This window comes from Podarcis filfolensis (genome assembly GCF_964270895.1).
Source record: "Podarcis filfolensis genome assembly, chromosome: 2".
NCBI lineage: Eukaryota > Metazoa > Chordata > Lepidosauria > Squamata > Lacertidae > Podarcis > Podarcis filfolensis.
Genome location: NC_139605.1, coordinates 95161242 through 95180343, shown reverse-complemented (window position 1 = coordinate 95180343; position 19102 = coordinate 95161242). Strand labels below are relative to the sequence as shown.

Here is a 19102-nt window from a genome sequence, read left to right as displayed (position 1 = left end):
CTACATACATACACCCCCCCGACTAGCCTGGTAATGTACTAAGGACCTGTATGGGAGCAGCTGGGTAAGATCAGGTCCACCCAGCTCACTCACCCAAGTCTCATGGGAGAGAAGATCATCTACTGCCTAGATTTCAAGATAGACTATTGCTTTTTTTCAGGCCAGGGTTTTGGATTTAGACCCCAGGGTAGAACAGCGAAAAAATCCCAACAAGTTGAGGAGCAAAGAGGATTAAATTTTGCAAAGGATGGAGGGAAAAAAGGAGGACTTCTGCTAGGATAGACAAGAAGACAAAATGGGAGAAGCTCCTGGAAGTGGAGGAGACAGTATTCAGATTTGCAGCAAGGTTCTCCTGTCTAGGCTAGAAGTATGTGATATAACCAAGGTATTAAAGAGTTCTGCTGTAAGCCAAACCTACTGAGAAATGGGAAGCCAAACTGTCATGGCCTTCTACTGGCATACACAGTTGCCAAATGAACAAACAGCTTTCAAAATATTCTTTCACATGGGAGTCCAAATCACATTCACCATTCACATTTAACAACAAATCAATTCACCAGCAATCATTGCTGCCTTGGTTGTGCCACTTACCTTTTCTCACTCATAATGTAAGGGATGTTCAGAAGATTGAGATCATTGAAGATGAACATCCACAGAGCTTTCACACAACTTTCTGTTTCTGGTCTAACCAGCAGGTCCAAGTTGCCGTCTCTGTCTAGGACAGACACCATATAGGCCAGAAATGGTATAACTGCACTCTGCACCCGCTTCCACAAGGTGTGCCTGCAAGTTTCAAGAGAGGTAAAGGGGGAAAAAAAAAGAATACCCAATATTAAGAAATTAAGTTCAGACACAACCATGCACGCTTTCAGGAGCATTCTGAAAAGACTGAAAATCTCAAGAGAGAATGTTATAAAGAAAAAGCAAGCCTTTTTTTGACTTGCATATATACATCTTTCTTCTTTTGAAAGCACCTTTCCAACTGTGAACCATGGTTTTGAAGCAAAGTTTATACTATTTACATAAGGAATGTTACTACCTGAAGAAGAGGCAGAAACTTTGAAAGTCAGCCAAACATTATTGGCCCACAGAGCTATTACTGCAGAAAACAACATCACCCAGCTTTATTAAGTGTTTTGGTTCCCATCTTGCACCAGCTACACATGTAAATGCTCTGAACTCAAAACGGCCAGGATATTTAACTAGCTGTAATACTGCAGTTGACTGCAGAAAACAAAAACAAAACATGGGAGACTTTCAGACCCTCCACCTGCTGGGAATAAAGCAACAATGCTTTGCAGCAAGTTACCTGAACCATTGTGGTAATGGTGAGGGAAATAGACAAAATGACAATTTATTCTTCCCCTGCTCATTCTTTTTTAGTAACCACTTGTTGGTGAAACAGATTACTTCATTTGAGACTTTTATTTCCTTCCTGTTTTTTCTCCGAATTACATTTGCTCAAAACAGATTCAGGACTCGCCCACATTTCCACTTGTCCTGTGCTTTCTTAGACATGGGACCCTAAGACTGTCTTTAAGAATTCGTGGGAAACCTGATTGCTGTTTGTTCCAATTCAGTGCTAAACCACAGGTTTTCCAGGAGGAAAGAGGTAAGGAAAAGGGAGATGTGGATAAGCCCTGTGTGAGTTAGCATGTGCTAATGACACTACTTTTGGCCACGTGCAAAGCCTGTACATGGGGACGTGGGTGGCGCTGTGGGCTAAACCACAGAGCCTAGAGCTTGCCAATCAGAAGGTCGCCGGTTTGAATCCCCGCAATGGGGTGAGCTCCCGTTGCTCGGTCTCTGCTCCTGCCAACCTAGCAGTTCGAAAGCACGTCAAAGTGCAAGTAGATAAATAGGTACCACTCCGGCGGGAAGGTAAACGGTGTTTCCGTGTGCTGCTCTGATTCGCCAGAAGCGGCTTCGTCATGCTGGCCACATGACCCGAAAGCTGTACGCGAGCTCCCTCAGCCAATAAAGCGAGATGAGCGTGCAACCCCAGAGTCGTTTGTGACTGGACCTAATGGTCAGGGGTCCCTTTACCTTTAAAGCCTGTACTCAGAATGACTTTGTCATGACTAAAAAACCTTGTTTTAGTTCTCCTTTCAACCAGCTGTTTTACTAGATTATTTCGCTCTGCATACCACTGCAATATATTTACCAAACTCTTAACACCACCCTGATTCTGCAGCCCTTAAACCCATCTGAAAAGTTGTTCCCAAAGCTCAAGGGGACCCTCTGGAGAAGTATCAAATGTAGCTTGTGGGGCCACAGCTGGAAGAATAAATTTATAATTCATCTGAGTGCATGGAACCATCTTAAGAGAGGTGTACTCTTTAGATACTGGCCTATGTTTTTAGATTACTGAAATACGACTAGTTTAAGCTACTGTGTATACCTGAAAGTTCCTGCTTCTTGGAGGGCATTGAGGTTCGATGCCTCCCGAAGCACCCACTCTTTCATGATGTAAGAGTTCTCTTCTTGCTTTCTCAAAAGGGTTAAGAGGCGATTCTTTGTTATCTTCAGGAAGGAAGCTGAAAAATAGCAGAAAGTGTGCTAACCGGTATTCCTTAAGGCTAGATTTCAAGTGTTGAAGACAAAACAAAAGTTATCTATTTCTATTGGACCGATAGCTAATTTAGTCCAATTTTATCATCAACACCAGTTAAGGTTTCACAATCTTCTGCAGTGCTTGACTGTCAACTATGAAATTAGAAATATACAGGGTGAGTCCTTTAAAAGAGGCCCTGTGGATACAGAGTACACATATTCCACAGGGCCTCTTTTAACGGACTCACCCTGTATTATCTATATAAAATTGTTGCAAGTCGTCATCTGGGGATGAGTGAAGAGATTCGAGTATGGTGAATCTACAGAATGCTCAGCATGAAGTAGGAGAGGTTGCAGATGTGCTGCACTGGTGTTTAGAAACTAGACTAGGTGACAGTAAACAACAGCTGTTATCTTGGCAAGATGGAAGCAAACTGATATGATTTTGCCTTATTGCCATATCTTGTGGTGGCAAGCAAATTCCACAAGTTAACTATACATGGACTGAAGTACTAATTATTTTTATTTTTATCTCCAAACATTCAGCTTCATTGGATGGCCCCAGGTCCTAGTATTACGAAACAGTGAGAAACTTCTATCTTTTTTTTTCTCTACACTGCACATAATTCTGTGCTTAATAGCACATGAGAACCCTGTTACCTCATGCTCTGTGGAAAAAGACTGTGTGAACATATTTTGGGAGGGGCTTGCACCAGAAAGCGTTCCACTTTACAAGACTAAATGCTCCTAGTCATTCATACCTTTCAAATCACTTTCCTCAGAAAGAAGGCTAAGGAGAATTTCAATCCTCCTGGTGCTGCGGCTGGAACTCTCATTTGGGTCTCTTAGCATCCCCACAGCACTTTGCACGCAGCTCCTCAGAAGAACGGTGGTGTCCAAGATTTTGGGCTTTCCAGGAGTAGAGAAAGAGAGCCTATTAATATTGTGAAGCAACACAGACTAAGCTGGTGCACATTTCTTCTCTGAAAAAGGGAACTGATGTAAACAAGAGCTTTCTGCCTGTAATGACTCTCTTGCTTGCTGGCCAATACAGGAGACAAAGATACAAGATCTCCCCAGCAATCTCCCCTGCAATCAGCTTATTTATCTGCCTGGAGAAGAGCAGTCATAAAAGCATGGAAAAGGGATAGAACAGTGAGGTCCTAGTAACAAAAACCAATAGGTACTTGTTTTGTTCTGGTGGAGAAGTGAGAAGAACCCACCTCCTGCATTGGAGATCTACTCCACTTGCGATAATTGGTGTCCTTGATCTCTTTGGTGTGTTTAAGACAAGACCCAGCATGGGATCTATGTTTTATCAGTCCAATAATAGGCTTAGTGCTGGGAGCAGAGGGGAGAGCAAGAATTGAGTACAGAAGCATGGAGACACTAAAAAGGAGCTCCTGCAATGTTCTGGTAAACAGATGATAGTGAGGCTAACAAAATGACGGCCACCAGGAAAATGCTGGGCTTTGTGATTATTTATTCATTAAATAATCTTTGTGATTATTTATTCATTAAATTTCTATATTGCCCTTCATCCGAGGATCACAGGGCTGTTTACAACACATAACATAGTAGCAAACAAAAACAATAACCTGCCCCCACCCAAACACAGACAATTTAAAAGGCCATAAATTAGCTAATAAGCCAAAGGCCTAGGAGAAGAGGAATGTTTTTGCCCAGTACCTAAATATACTGTATGTAACAAAGGTGCCAGGCAAGCCTCCCTGGGGAGAGCATTCCACAAAAGGGGAGCCACTGCAGAAAAGGCCTGCTCTCATGTTGCTACCCTCCAGACCTCTCATGGAGGAGACACACAAAGAAGGACCTCAGAGGATGATCACAAGGTTTGTTAGTTCTTAGGGAGAGAAGAGGCCCTTGAGGCGATACCATTCACCACTGCCTTTGAGAGGCTCAGTAGAAGCCCAGAGATGGAAGCTGGCTGAAATGGGCCCTAACTAATTATTTAGTGTCTAGAGGGGGTGTCTTAGAGTTTGGAGGTAGCCAACCTGTTCCTCTGTGATGAGGAAGACTTTCCCTTAGGGATCAATTGGAATGGTAGGCCAGAGCGATCGCTGTGCTCAGAGGAACACATGTTCTGGAGAGACTGGCTTTTGGAGGCTTCATGGCAGCAGCAGCAGCCAGAATTCCCACCCCTTAAGTTTTCACCACTCTAACATGGGTGGTCATTTTTACTACAGATCTGCCTGTTTGTTCAGGAAAGCCACAGAAACAATGTACAGGCAAGAGAGCAGAAATGGACAATAAGGGGAGCAAGAAAAAAGGCAAAGAAGGCTGGGGGGTGGGGGCAGAAAACATGCAAAAATAGCAGAGCAGACGGGAGAAGGGCTGAAGCCCAGGAAAACAGGGAAAGGAACCCAACCTCTGGTATGAGGAAGCATAATCCATGCTTATTAGATGTTTCCTCACTACACCTGAGAAAATTTGGGGATATGCAGACTCCCATACCATTTGGGGGGGGGGAATGGAGGGGAAACCATAACAGAGAACAAGTACAATAATACCTCTGGAATTTTGATTTGTCCTCAGCATGAATAAGGGGGGAGGGGAAGCACTCTCTCTTTTCAAAGGTAGCCAAATAAAATAATTAAAGGGAGATACATTGAAACTTACAGCCAATCTTTCTGTTTTGGGTGCTGCTGATACCACATCCATCTCCTCATCTTGTTCTTCTTCCTTTGCCATAATCGCGGCTGAAAATAATACAGAAGATTGCATAGGGTTGGAATTTGCTCACTAATAAAATTAAGGAAACCGGGAATGACTACAGGTTGTCAGAAGTTAATGCTACATTACTTACTGAAATTCTTACACTCACGTTTTTGTGCAGACTTTCCCGTGTCTTCATAAAACAGCTGGCTGAGGGTTATGTTCCTCAAGGAAGTTACATCAGAAACCATATCCTTGGATCTCCTTAGATCATCAATGTGCACAGACTGCCACATTCCTAGCAATAAACAGAAATACTTTCTGTGACTACTGCTGTGAAATTATCATGGCTCAGCGCCTGAGGGCCCCAGTCCTGCCACTGACAGGCCTATAAGAACTGCTGCTGCAGCTACCACCTAGGAGGACTCCCCTGCTCAGAGCCTGAGGGCCCCAGCCCTGCCACTCACCACCTGGCCTAGGGCTCTATAAAGGGCTGCTGCTGCTGGGCAGAGAGGGCTCCGTTTTGTTTTGTTTTTGTTTAAATTGCTGTTATTTTTTACCTATGTCATTTTAAACTGTGATATTAATGCTTTATTCTTAGTTTTAGATTTTGATTTATGTGGAAATTGTTTCCCATTTGGTTGTGTATTTTTTATGTGGTTTATTTTTTGTTTATGACTTTTTAAATTATGTAAATCTTGTTATGCTGTAAGCCGCCTTGAGCATTGCTTTTTTAACTGTGGAAAGGCGGCATACAAATAAAAAATGATGATGATTTCAAAAAAAGAAAAATCCAGTGCAGGACAGATAGGGATGAGCCTAACTACCTAAAGGCTCAATAATACTGATTTCTTATTTATTAGACTTATATACCATCCTTCATCAAAAGGTATTCACAGTATGGGCATCCTTTAACCCTGTCTGCTCTCTTTGTATTGTTTTCAAAAGAAAGCAAAAGACAGCAAATATTGCATTTATTAGAGAAGTGTCCTGACCACAAGATTCAATTTGGACCTCAATTTGATACTTCACAAAATAGCCCTATTTTCTTCTCTATTTGCGCTGATATCAGGTATTTATTCCGAGTTGCAACAGCATTCCAAACTCACTGAAAACCTCATATTTATTCTACATCCCACTGCACCAGTCGTGCAGTCCTACCTCCATGAAATCCCACATAGGAACTTCCTCCTTCAATGCGAGATAGCTTAGTGATGAAGAGCACAAACACTGATGCTTCACGCAGGTCTATTTTGTTAATTTCATTAACAGCTGAGTATCTGTAAGGGAAAGGAAACACTTGTTGGCAATTTCAAGCGGCAGTACAGAGGACACAACTACCTAATCACATCTCATTATCGCAACACACAAGGCTTACTTCTCCACCCCATCCTAACACCAAGTTTTAAATGTTCACTATGTTCCAAACTGCGGGAGGCGGTGGAAGACAGGAGTGCCTGGCGTGCTCTGGTCCATGGGGTCACGAAGAGTCGGACACGACTAAACGACTAAACAACAGCAACATGTTCATATAGCTTCACACAAAAGCTTGTCTTCCCTCACACTTTCCCCAAGTGTTTTACTAGACCTTGAAAAGGGCAGACCTTGAAAAAGCTTGTGGAAACTGTTAGCCATGAGTTCAATGCTGCTCTAATAAAGAAGCTGGAAAATACAACACATGCTATGCAACATACTTGGCTGAGGCAACAATCTGGGCACTGAGAGATCCATTTTCAAAGTCAGTCTGAATAATCAGTATTTTAGTTCCAGGCGCAACAGAAAGAGAATTCCTGGGAGAAAACAACAGATGTCACAAGAATGGTTAAAAGGGTATTGTATTTCAGGCACAGAGTGGATCATCACACACAACAGTACGGTACCCAGATTTCAATTATCTGAAAGACCACCTCCATCTCTATAGACCATCTCAGGTGCTGAGACTGGCAGAGGGGGTCCTCTTGGTAGGTTTGGGGTGGTAGTTGTAGCCTGGGAAAGGGCATTATCTGTGGCTGCTCCTAAGCTATGAACTCCCTCCCCAGAGATGTGTGTCTGGTACCTTCATTCTACAGCTTCCAGACAATGCTGAAGACCCAACTCTTGTATATTTTTAGGTCCCACTTTTTATGACTATATGTTGTTTTTAATGTTGTCACACACCACGGCACCTTAGGGTGAAGGGTGGGTGATAGATAAATAAATATCAACTTCCATAAATCCCAACAGTCTGAATCTATAACATAACCTTAAATGCTACCACAAACCCATGCTTATTCTCTACCCATTTGTTTCATTCAAAAATTCTGTTACTGTCATATTCAATGCGGTTTACAAACCAAGTGGACTGAGAAACGCAAGCCACTCACCGAATTTCTTTCAAAAAGGAATGTTCTGTGTCAAACTGTTGCAAGAAAAGAACTTTTGGAATGCCTACATTGTCCCATAGTTCTGTCTTTAAAGTCTCTGTGTCTGCTGCGGTCAGGAGTCTAGAGAAAGTTGTAACCTGAAACGGTAACGAAAAATATGAGATTTCTCTGTCAGAGATGTACAAAGCCTTTTAAGATTTTTGCACAACTGCACACAGCAAAGCCTTCTGAAACAAAATGAAGCAATATGGCATGGTAGTCTCATGTCCAATAAAATTAAGGTTAGCCCCACCAGCACCACATACACTAAGGAGGACCTTGAGTTGCTCTTAGGATCTGAGTGATGCTGACAGCAATCAAGAACCCAACATATCTGTCAGAACAAATCCCAAAAATTTGGTTGTCAACTACTACACCTATTTCACAACAAAAATTCTATTAGTTCATGATGGGAATGAAAATAAAATTAAAAGGGAGGCAGAGAGGAAAAAATAAATGCAACTCCTGACTTAAGCAGTCTAGACATTGCTAATTTCTTGGACAGTCTTTTCACTGCCAAAGGAAGCACTAGGAAATCATTCCACCGACAAACATCGGCAAAACAAATCTTATTTGGATTCTCTAGATCTCAGGCCACATATGAGACACCAAGAATGCTGGCATCTGAGCTGCCAAAAAAGCAAAATTAATTGTATCACCTGTCACCTGTATCTGCTGCTTGAACTTTTAATTTCAAAATGTTTCTGGCACATGGAACACCCATGGCGAAGTGGATAGCAAGATATTCACTGTTTCATATTGAATAAGATCAAATAAAACAATACAACTTGGTTTCCTGTTATGAGAGGCATCTAGAGTGTGCTTTAGATTTGCATTCTCTCCTCCCTTCTCCTTCACACACAAGCCCAAGGCTTGCTGTGGCACATTCTCTTTATAAACCGTATATCGACATTACACCTGAGCTGGACCAGTAGCTACATTTTACCTTGCTGTAAATACTGCTTGATGGACAATTTAATGAAGGTAGGCCTGGTAATGGCTGCTTCACTTTTACCCATGAGGAATATCTTAAACCTTTGTACAACCAGTAAAATGTAGCTCAGACCAGACTTTTGACTTAACATTTTCTGACAATATAAAAAAATGATCTCCAAGGTGAAGAGAAATATATTTTCTGATCCATATGCTCCCATGTGTAGTCTAGAAATATTAAAGTTCTAATGCCATCACAGGAGAGCAAAACTCCTAATGTATTAAAAAAAGAACAAAGAAGTATTTCAGAACTCACCTCAATAAAGGTTGTGTGACCCCTAGACTCTGTCTCAAGGCAAGCACGAAGGAACTCTGCAAGCGAAGTGTGATGTTGCTGCTGAAAGTATACCTTGGCCAAGTCATCTGCCAGAAAGGAACCCAGCCGCGAATCACCAAGGCGGACTACAGAATCGGGTGTTGCACAGTTTAACAGGACCAACTTGGCTTCTTCTTGTACTTTTCGCATCAGCTCCTGAGGGGAAACAACCATTTTCAGCTTCTCCGTCACCTGCAAGACAACTGAGGCACAGGTGTCAGGATGGTAGCCAACAAAGACATCAGAAGGGGTATATTTCTGCTGGCCCATAAAGTATTTTTCTGTTTCAACTGTTGTGAAGCTGTCCACCCATTTCTTCAATTCTTCCACAGTGTCTCTTTGCCTCTTGCCCAACACAGTATTGATGTCTAGGTAGTGCTTTTCAAGCCTGTTGATCAACGGGATGGGGAAATGTTTGTAGACCACCTCTTTCTCCTCAATGACAATCAAACGGAACTTAGGGTGCACTCTGCATTTCACTCGATGGGTCCCCAAGCCCAAGTCAACATACTTTTGACCAGCAAGTTGAACGTAATACTGGTTGAGGGCATCGTAGAGGCTTTCATACAGATTCTGCAGGTTGAGAAGAATGACCATCTGCCCTGTCTCCATACAGATCTTCACTCGGTTGATGTTTCTGCAGATCTGGGTGTATTCCTGGTCTTTGGGAAAACTGGAACCAAAAATAATTTCTGGCTGCTGTGTATCTTTGAAAAAAGCCTGCTGCAGGATCTGGAGGGCTGCATAATTTTCCGTCAACACCAGCAGGTAACGGCATTCACCATCCTCATAGTCACTGTAAATGTTCTGCTGAACTAGATCAATTGTACCAATGTCCTCACGGATGACATCTCCTTTATCCGAGAACCTAGACATAAAAATGTTCAAGGCCTCAATACCTTCTTTACCACTGAAATTACGGAGAACTATCTCTGCTAGTTCACAGGGAGCTGGCTCTCTTTTCAGTTTTTTGGTTAAAGCAAACACCATTTTTATGAGACTGTAATAATCACGCAACCCAAAGAACTCCTTGCCTTGGGTCTTGCAAATTTCCTCATAAGCACTTGCAAAGATGGGAAAGAAACGGTCAACTTTGTGCAGGACGGCACGTTCTGAAGAGCAGATACCCTTTGCGCTTTCTATGAGTTCCTTCTTGTTTGGTTCTCCACGGGATACAAAGATGCCTCGATTCATCTTAGCTGGATCCAGCGCCCAGTTAGAGATCCCAATGAAGCCAACTTTTTTATGAGGGAGTGGATCATCATCAACACAGCCATCTTCTAAGAGCGGGTGAAGGGTCTTCAGAGGCATTTTGGGGGAGTCTTCAGCCAAGCCAATTTCATCTAACACCACCACAGAGACATACTCCTTTAGGTTCTTTCCTTCTTGGAAGCGAGCACAATGCTTGAAAGTGTTGATGATTCCCTCAGGCGTAGAATGTGGGCTGCACTGAAAGGACACCAAATGGATTTGCTTCAGTTCCTTATAAAGCTCAGTATATGCTGCTTGGCCTTGCATGGCATCAGCCACAATCGTTTTGGCAAGAGATTTGGAACTGCCAGGCTTGCCAATGAGAAACAAGGGGATTTTAAGTTCAATGCAGATAACCATCATAAAAACATTTTCCTTCAGTGCCAAGTTCTTGGCGATCGTTTCCCTCAGAGGTAGGTCACTCAAGAAAAGATCCTGAACTAAGCCAATTTCTTCAAGGATTCCCTTTTCATCATCATATGGCTCTGGAAGGATGGTGCTAATGACTCTGCGGTACTCCCTTTTCCTTTCCAGGGAAGCATGGTAGCAAACACCCACTGAAAGAACCAAGGACCAAATGACTGGGTCTCGCTGGACAAAACCTTTAGCTGCCTTCCTCTCTGCAACTTGCTTCTCCAGATGTTTCATTAGTAGTTCACTGTGGCTGTGGAACCACTTGAAGACTTCCACGCAGCGTTCCACATCCCTGAGGCTGATAAAGCTGCATTCATCATTCCTTTGCCTCATATACGTCTGAGACTCAAAAAGCACATCTGTTATTAACTGGAGCTCAACATCAGACATTGGTATTGACCTAGTAAGTCTTTGCACAATCTGCTGTATATAGAGTTTTTCAGTAACGTTGTTCAACTGTCCAAAATCCCACACTAGAGGGATCATGCTAGGAGGGAGCGCATGGACACGGTATACCAGCTGCCTAAGAGGAATGGAGCCAAGCTTTTCCTTGGTCTCCTGTGCTTTGACACGGTAGCCTAAGCCAGCCGATTCCAAGCGCTGAATCATTTCCCCTGTATGCTTGCGATAAGGATTGCATGCAGCTATGATTTGCAAACCTGAGTTGTGGACCAAAGGCTGTCCTTCAACTGTGCGATCACACAAGACTTCCTTGATGCTGCTGACAGCTTCAGTGGTGTTGGCTTCATCAAAAAACAGGATGGTGTCAAACTGGTATTGTTGTTTATTGTCAATAGCAATGTCTTCTGCTTCCCTGACTTTGGCATAGATTGCATCTGCTGTGGTGCCTCCATGGACCTTGACAAGCTTCATGTTATCGGCATCAGCACCGCTCCTACGTAGTTCACACAGGAATTTTATTAGCCTGGTTTTTCCACAGCCAGTTTCTCCCATGAGGACAACAGGGATACCACACCTGAATCGCATTTCAATGGCAAGCATCTTTAACATATTGTCTGTTGTGAGCTCATACGTATCATCAGGATCAATTGGCCACTGTATTCCTAAAACCATGCAAAGTTTCTCAATTTTGTCATGTCTGGGGAGTGCATCAAAATTAATGTTGAATGGAACTCTCTGAAGGCACAATCCCTGGTATAGCTGAGCTGTCATTACATTTCTCTTGATGACACTCCCATTCAAGGGATTGATGGCATCAATACCACCATTAGCGCTGGGTTTGAGATGAAAGCCAATGAATGTCATAGATACAGAATCTGCATTGAAAAATATATATGGGTGGGGTTCTGACTCCCACTTCTTCCGAACACGAAATGGAGCAAGATCTTCTTCTGTGACTCCTTCCATGTCAAAAAACTGATTCCCAGGGCTTTCATCAGAAATGTTTAGAGATGGTGTAGCAAAATCCTTTGCCATTAAAATCATAAATGTGACCACGAAATTTTTGAAGCCATGTAAAGTGTCGTTGACAAAAGCAGCATTACAGAACACCGATGTTTCACAATTTCTCAGTTGAAGGTTCAAAAACCAAGCAAAGTTTCTCAGTTCTGACCAGGAAGGATCTATCACTCCACAATGGATCAGGAGCATCTGCAGGCACTCTGCTGGTGTCCCTTCAACAGAGCCTTTTTCATACTGGAATGTGTCAAGACAATCTCCTCTGCTAGATCTTCTCAAGTACTGGTAGGGTCTCTGAAAGGCTTCGCTACGGAACACTTCCTGATCTATACCTGGGTCTGAGCAATCATAGGACAGATTCCTCTGCATGTCCATTTCTAGGACTTCCTTGGGAGATCTACAGGTTACTTTGGGGAACACATCCATGAAGTTGTACTTCAATCCTGGAAAATACTTTTTTTAAAAAAAAGAGAGAGAGAGAAAGAAAGAAGGGAAAGGTTATCCCAATATCACACATCTTGGTCACTCATACTATCTATCTATCTATCTATTTATTGGTTTTGATAATTTTTCCACAGCTTTTAAACTGATGAGTTAATACTGCTTCTCATTCATTCTATTTTCCTGGATAATTAAAAAAATATCAGTTATCTTAGCACACATACAATTTTAATATCAACATTCCATAAAGACATGATTATGTTAGAAATCATTAAACTCATTAAAATGGGAGCTTTGCAATGGGGTTTTTCAGTGGTGTACTAGCAAAGAACCATGTAAGTACCATGAACCTTGGTAAGTTGGATGTGGTCAAAAATGAGATGGCAAGAATAAATATTGACATCCTGGGCATCAGTGAACTAAAATGGACAGGAACGGGCGAATTCAGCTTGGATGACCATCATATCTACTAATGTGGGCAAGAATCCCGTAAAAGAAACGGAGTGGCCTTCATAGTCAACAAAAGAGTGGTGAAAGCTGTACTGGGATGCAATCTCAAAAATGATAGAATGATCTCGATACAAATCCAAGGCAGACCTTTTAACATACAGTAATCCAAGTTTCTGCACCAACTACTGGTGCTGAAGAAACTGAAATTGACCAGTTCTATGAAGACTTACAACACCTTATAGAAATGACACCAAAGAAGGATGTTCTTCTCATTATAGGGGATTGGAATGCTAAAGTAGGGAATCAAGTGATAAAAGGAACAACTGGCAAGTTTGGCCTTGGTGTTCAAAATGAAGCAGGGCAAAGGCTAATAGAGTTCTGCCAAGAGAACAAGCTGGTCATCACAAACACTCTTTTCCAACAACACAAGAGACGACTCTACACATGGACATCACCAGATGGGCAGCATCAAAATTAGATTGATTATATTCTCTGCAGCCAAAGATGGAGAAGCTCTATACAGTCAGCAAAAACAAGACCTGGAGCTGACTGTGGCTCAGATCATCAGCTTCTTATAGTAAAATTCAAGCTTAAACTGAAGAAAGTAGGAAAAACCACTGGGCCGGTAAGATACAATCTAAATCAAATCCCTAATGAATACATAGTGGAGGTGAGGAACAGGTTTAAGGATTTAGATTTGGTGGACAGAGTGCCAAAGAACTATGGATGGAGGCTCTCAACATTATACAGGAGGCAGCAACGAAAACCATCCCAATGAAAAGGAAATGCAAGAAAGCAAAGTGGCTGTCCAACGAGGCCTTACAAATAGCGGGGGAGAGAAGGCAAGCAAAATGCGAGGGAGATAGTGAAAGATACAGGAAATTGAATGCAGATTTCCAAAAAATAGCAAGGAGAGACAAGAAGGCCTTCTTAAACGAGCAATGCAAAGAAATAGAGGAAAACAATAGAATGGGAAAAACCAGAGATCTGTTCAAGAAAATTGGAGATATGAAAGGAACATTTTGTATAAATATTACCATAATAAAGGACAAAAGTGATAAGGACCTAACAGAAGCAGATGACATCAAGAAGAGGTGGCAAGACTACACAGAGGAATTATACCAGAAAGATATGGATGGCTCGTACATCCCAGGTAGTGTAGTTGCTGACCTTGAGCCAGACTTCCTGGAGAGTGAAGTCAAATGGGCCTTAGAAAGCACTGCTAATAACAAGGCCAGTGGAAGTGATGATATTCCAGCTGAACTATTCAAAATTTTAAAAGATGCTGCTATTAAGGTGCTACACTCAATATGCCAGCAAATTTGGAAAACTCAGCAGTGACCAGAGGATTGGAGAAGATCAGTCTACATCCCAATCCCAAAGAAGGGCAATGCCAAAGAATGCTCCAACTACCGCACAATTGCACTCATTTCACACATTCTACAAGGCTTAAGCAGTATGTGGACTGAGAACTCCCAGAAGTGCAAGCTGGATTTTGAAGGGGCAGAGGAACCAGGAACCAAATTACAAACATGCGCTGGATTATGGAGAAAGCTAGAGAGTTCCAGAAAGACATCTACTTCTGCTTCATTGACTCTGCAAAAGCCTTTGACTGTGTCAACCACAGCAAACTATGGCAAGTTCTTAAAGAAATGGGAGTGCCTGATCACCTCATCTGTCTCCTGAGAAATCTCTATGTGGGACAGGAAGCTACAGTTAGAACTGGGTATGGAACAACTGACTGGTTCAAAATTGGGAAAGGAGTATGACAAGGCTGTATATTGTCTCCCTGCTTATTTAACTTATATGCAGAATACATCATGCAAAAGGCTGGGCTGGATGAATCCCAAGCTGGAATTAAGATTGCCGGAAGAAATATCAATAACCTCAGATATGCAGATGACACAACCTTGATGGCAGAAAGTGAGGAGGAATTAAAGAACCTTTTAATGAGGGTGAAAGAGGAGAGCGCAAAATATGGTCTGAAGCTCAACATCAAAAAAATGAAGATCATGGTCTCTGTGCCCATCACCTCCTGGCAAATAGAAGGGGAAGAAATGGAGGCAGTGAGAGATTTTACTTTCTTGGGCTCCATGATCACTGCAGATGGTGACAGCAGTCACAAAATTAAAAGACTCCTGCTTCTTGGGAGAAAAGCAATGACAAACCTAGACAGCATCTTAAAAAGCAGAGACAACAAAGGTCCGTATAGTTAAAGCTATGGTTTTCCCAGTAGTGATGTATGGAAGTGAGAGCTGGACCATAAAGAAGGCTGATCGCTGAAGAATTGATGCTTTTGAATTATGGTGTTGGAGGAGACTCTTGAGAGTCCCATGTACTGCAAGAAGATCAAACCTCTCCATTCTGAAGGAAATCAGCCCTGAGTGCTCACTGGAAGGACAGATCGTGAAGCTAAGGCTCCACCTTTGGCCACCTCATGAGAAGAGAAGACTCCCTGGAAAAGACCCTGATGTTGGGAAAGATGGAGGGCACAAGGAGAAGGGGATGACAGAGGACGAGATGGTTGGACAGTGTTCTCGAAGCTGCCAGCATGAGTTTGACCAAACTGCGGGAGGCAGAGGAAGACAGGAGTGCCTGGCATGCTCTGGTCCATGGGGTCACAAAGAGTTGGACACAACTAAACAACAACTAGCAATTTAGGACATAGTAGTTAAATACCCAAAGGTACTTACAGATCTAGTTTGTTTTCTTGGCGATGAAGATGTTTGAAGAATTTCTACAACATACAAATGACACTGTTTCCGCAGCCAGAGTTTCCCATGTATATCTGCCAGATACTGTAAAACTAAGAGCTTGAACAGAAATTCTGGAATTCCAGAATGAACCTAGGAAAATACAGAAATATAGTAATTTTAAAAAGAAAAATGAAATTTTCCTCCTCATTGAGTTGCTTAGTTAAAAACAAAACAAAACAAAACCCAACCAACCAATAACAACCAAATTTATTAAGTGAGGGGTAGGGTAAGGAGACAAAGTTCTGCCAAAATCATGGCATACTCACTGAAGAAGTGATATCGAAATGAAATATCATAGGCTGTTCCTGGTACTTATGGTCCAGGTATGGGAGAAGAGACTTCAGTACTTTCCCTTCATCCACGTGAGGGTCTATCAACCTAATAGTTTTTAATGGCACTTCAGAGTGATGTAGTTTTGCTTCCATTTTCTCTTGCAGCCTCTTTACATAGAGAGATTTTCCTATTGTTAATAATAAAAACATATCTGAGTTATTAATGGGCACAGCAGGCACACAATGGATTGATTTGAAACTGAGAGCATTCAATAGTCTGGGCTTCTGCTGAGCAACAAGTAGGAGGAATCTGGGTGAGGGAGAGAAACTGATCCAATAAACACTTGGATACAGCTAGAGCTGTACTAACTGTTTATCCCAAAATGTACAAATCACAGCTGCCGCCACCTGCACTGTAACCTCTAGTTTTCATCTTGGAATTATCTTTGTAAAGAGAGGTACTATTCCTTCCACCATTGAGAGCCAGTGTGGTGTACTGGTTAAGAGCGGTAGTCTCATAATCTAGGGAACCAGGTTCGCGTCTCCGCTCCTCCACATGCAGCTGCTGGGTGACCTTGGGCCAGTCACATTTCTTTGAAGTCTCTCAGCCCCACTCACCTCACAGAGTGTTTGTTGTGGGGGAGGAAGGGAAAGGAGAATGTTAGCCGCTTTGAGACTCTTTAAAGGGAGTGAAAGGCGGGATATCAAATCCAAACTCTTCTTCTTCTTCTTCTTCTTCTTCTTCTTATGTCTAAGCCTGGGACAAAAACACTAAACAGCAGGCTGAAATACTGTTCAAGTAAAACTACTCTTTTAAATAGGCACTGAGCCTGCTGTTTAATGTGCCCCTTGCCCCTCATTATTCCTGGGCTGATCTTTCCAGTCACAAGCTGAAAGAGCATCACAGAAGGAAAAACAACAGACCATGTTTTATACCCTCAAGTTTTAGTCTACACATTCTGAAACTTAGATGGAAAACTAGATGTTCACTCACCTACTCCAGCTCTTTCAGAAGCTACAATCCCAACACACATTTGGTCCTTGAAGACAGAAGCCGATGAACTTGGAGGCTGTGTTGCTTTGTAATGATTCCCAAGGTAGCCCTGAATGTCCTTCAGGGGCTGCTGAGGGATCATGTGAACTTTGAACTGGCTGAAGACAGAAGGGACATAGCAGTGCTCTCTCTCACAGTTGCAGAGAATCACTAGCCTATAACCATCTTGATGCTTTAAGTGAAGACTCTGGAAAAGTTCCTCAGACCTGTAGCCAACATCATAGCTCAACTCATCTGCAAACAGCAAGGTGTAAATCTTCTTCCCCTTATAGCCTGAAGTGAGGCACCGCCTCAAAAACAGTGCCACTTGTTCATAGCTGGTTTGTGGTGTGCAGAGCAGGACTTCATCATAAGAGGGTAGCATCTCCCCTGGACTGTTCATGTAGATGGCCAGTGCCGAAGCCAACACCTCAGAGCGAGGACAGAGAATGAGGTTAGGCCTGCCAGCATGAAGACCTTGTGGCAATTTTCGCATAACACTCCTCTTCTCCAGATTTGCCAGTGTGGCCAAGTAAATGCCAAGGGTTTCAATGTCCAGGCAGTCTGGAAGGAATGAGCCCATATTTCCCATGTACGACTCCCAGATGTACTCCAGTTGTACAGCCAACTCTTTCCCTCTTGCCACCGGCCCAAATAAATCAGCAAAATTCCTCTTTGCTTTTTTAGACACTACTTGGCGGGAGATCTCCTGGATATCTTGCTTGCTGCAGTTGCGCTTTATAAATGACAGCATCGTTAAGGCAGCCTCACTGGGGCACTTTGAGCCAAGCTCCTTGCACAAGTATACCAACTGTTCTGCCATATAGTAATTCAAATAATAGTACTGGGATCGCTTCTCCGACATAAACTGGTTCCACTTTTCCAGGAAACTCTCCATCTTTCGGCAAATGAGTGGCAGAACATCTGTGACGTCTCCATTTCCAATAAGGACAGAACTAGAATTTAAATTGAAGTCCATGCTAAGGCAGAATTCATGGTTGGGTGAGCAATATACACCAGTGACCCAAGAGCGAAAAAGCATGTTTCCAGCAGAATAAAGGTCGATGAAAGACAGTGCAAGCCTCTGGACACTAGAAAATACCTGGGTGCAGAAGAAACACAGCAGAAGACAGACCAATGAATCTAAATAGCACAACACCAATGAATATGGAATATGAAATATGCATTACCCATTTCCACCCTTACTACTAGAATGCCTAAACTAGCCTTGGCCAACTCCATTTGCTTAGAGACAGAGCTACACCAGCAGAAACTATGGCCAAATTGAACTTTTAAGATGGTTAACCAAAATACATGAAGGCGGTATAAAAAACTGGTTCTCCTAACATTTATTGATTTTAAAACTGACACACCACTTTTCATTTATAGAGCTCAAAGAGGTTCACAATATGTATTAAAATAATGGGGGGGGGAGGACATTTACTCCCTGAATTTTTCTTCAACCTTTCTCCCTTCAACATTCTATACAGGCAAGCAGCTAACAAGCTCTGGTCCAAGGGCATTCAGGGTGTAAAATTTTAATTGTTTTAAAATTTATCAGGAACACTTAAATTCAGAAATTCAGTCAAGTGAGCCAAATGATGGAGCCATTCAATTCCCGAAGGAACATCCTAATCAGCAACAATTCATCACAATTCAATGCGATGCAAACTTCTGTGAAGTTTCAAATTGTATTTTACATCTCAGGGGGAAAAACACTTTCTGAAATCTCTACAATCTCTCAATGGACACAGAAATACAGCATGACTGGAGCAAGAACCCCATTACTCTTGTCCCCCACCACACATCCCTCAAAGGACAATATGAGCTTTAAAATACAAACAGGAAATTATGCCTGAAAACTGACCTCAGAAAACTTCTCTACTTCTGCACCTTGTTCTACCTTGCCTGACATCAGCATCAGCTTATTCATCAATTCTCGGAGCTCTTCTAGGGAGTACTGCCGTTCCTCTTCTTGGCCACCGTGACTTTCTGAGATAGTCAGGCACAGGACAGTATCCAGAGAAACCTAGAAATAAATTTAATCATTGCTTTACTTCCTTATGATGTCATACAAGGTTCCCCCCTACTATATGTAGAGATAGCAGTTGTCAGTGGTACATAGGTTT

At 42.4% G+C, this 19102-nt stretch overlaps 1 protein-coding gene across 4 annotated transcripts in view; it reads right to left on the bottom strand.

Moving 5' to 3' along the window:
• LOC310755530 (E3 ubiquitin-protein ligase RNF213-like) overlaps positions 1–19102 on the bottom strand; it is a 94960-nt gene that overhangs the window by 29433 nt on the left and 46425 nt on the right. For all 4 annotated transcript variants that reach the window (XM_083598466.1, XM_083598464.1, XM_083598465.1 and 1 more), the window contains 13 exons: positions 18841–19002; positions 16935–18075; positions 15935–16128; positions 15606–15758; positions 8878–12474; positions 7590–7726; positions 6921–7016; positions 6388–6506; positions 5396–5524; positions 5191–5270; positions 3315–3462; positions 2402–2537; positions 592–783 (listed from right to left, as the gene is read on the bottom strand). In XM_083598466.1, the coding sequence (XP_083454592.1) occupies positions 592–783; positions 2402–2537; positions 3315–3462; positions 5191–5270; positions 5396–5524; positions 6388–6506; positions 6921–7016; positions 7590–7726; positions 8878–12474; positions 15606–15758; positions 15935–16128; positions 16935–18075; positions 18841–19002 (6284 nt within the window). The remainder of the gene's footprint in view (positions 1–591; positions 784–2401; positions 2538–3314; positions 3463–5190; positions 5271–5395; positions 5525–6387; positions 6507–6920; positions 7017–7589; positions 7727–8877; positions 12475–15605; positions 15759–15934; positions 16129–16934; positions 18076–18840; positions 19003–19102) is intronic.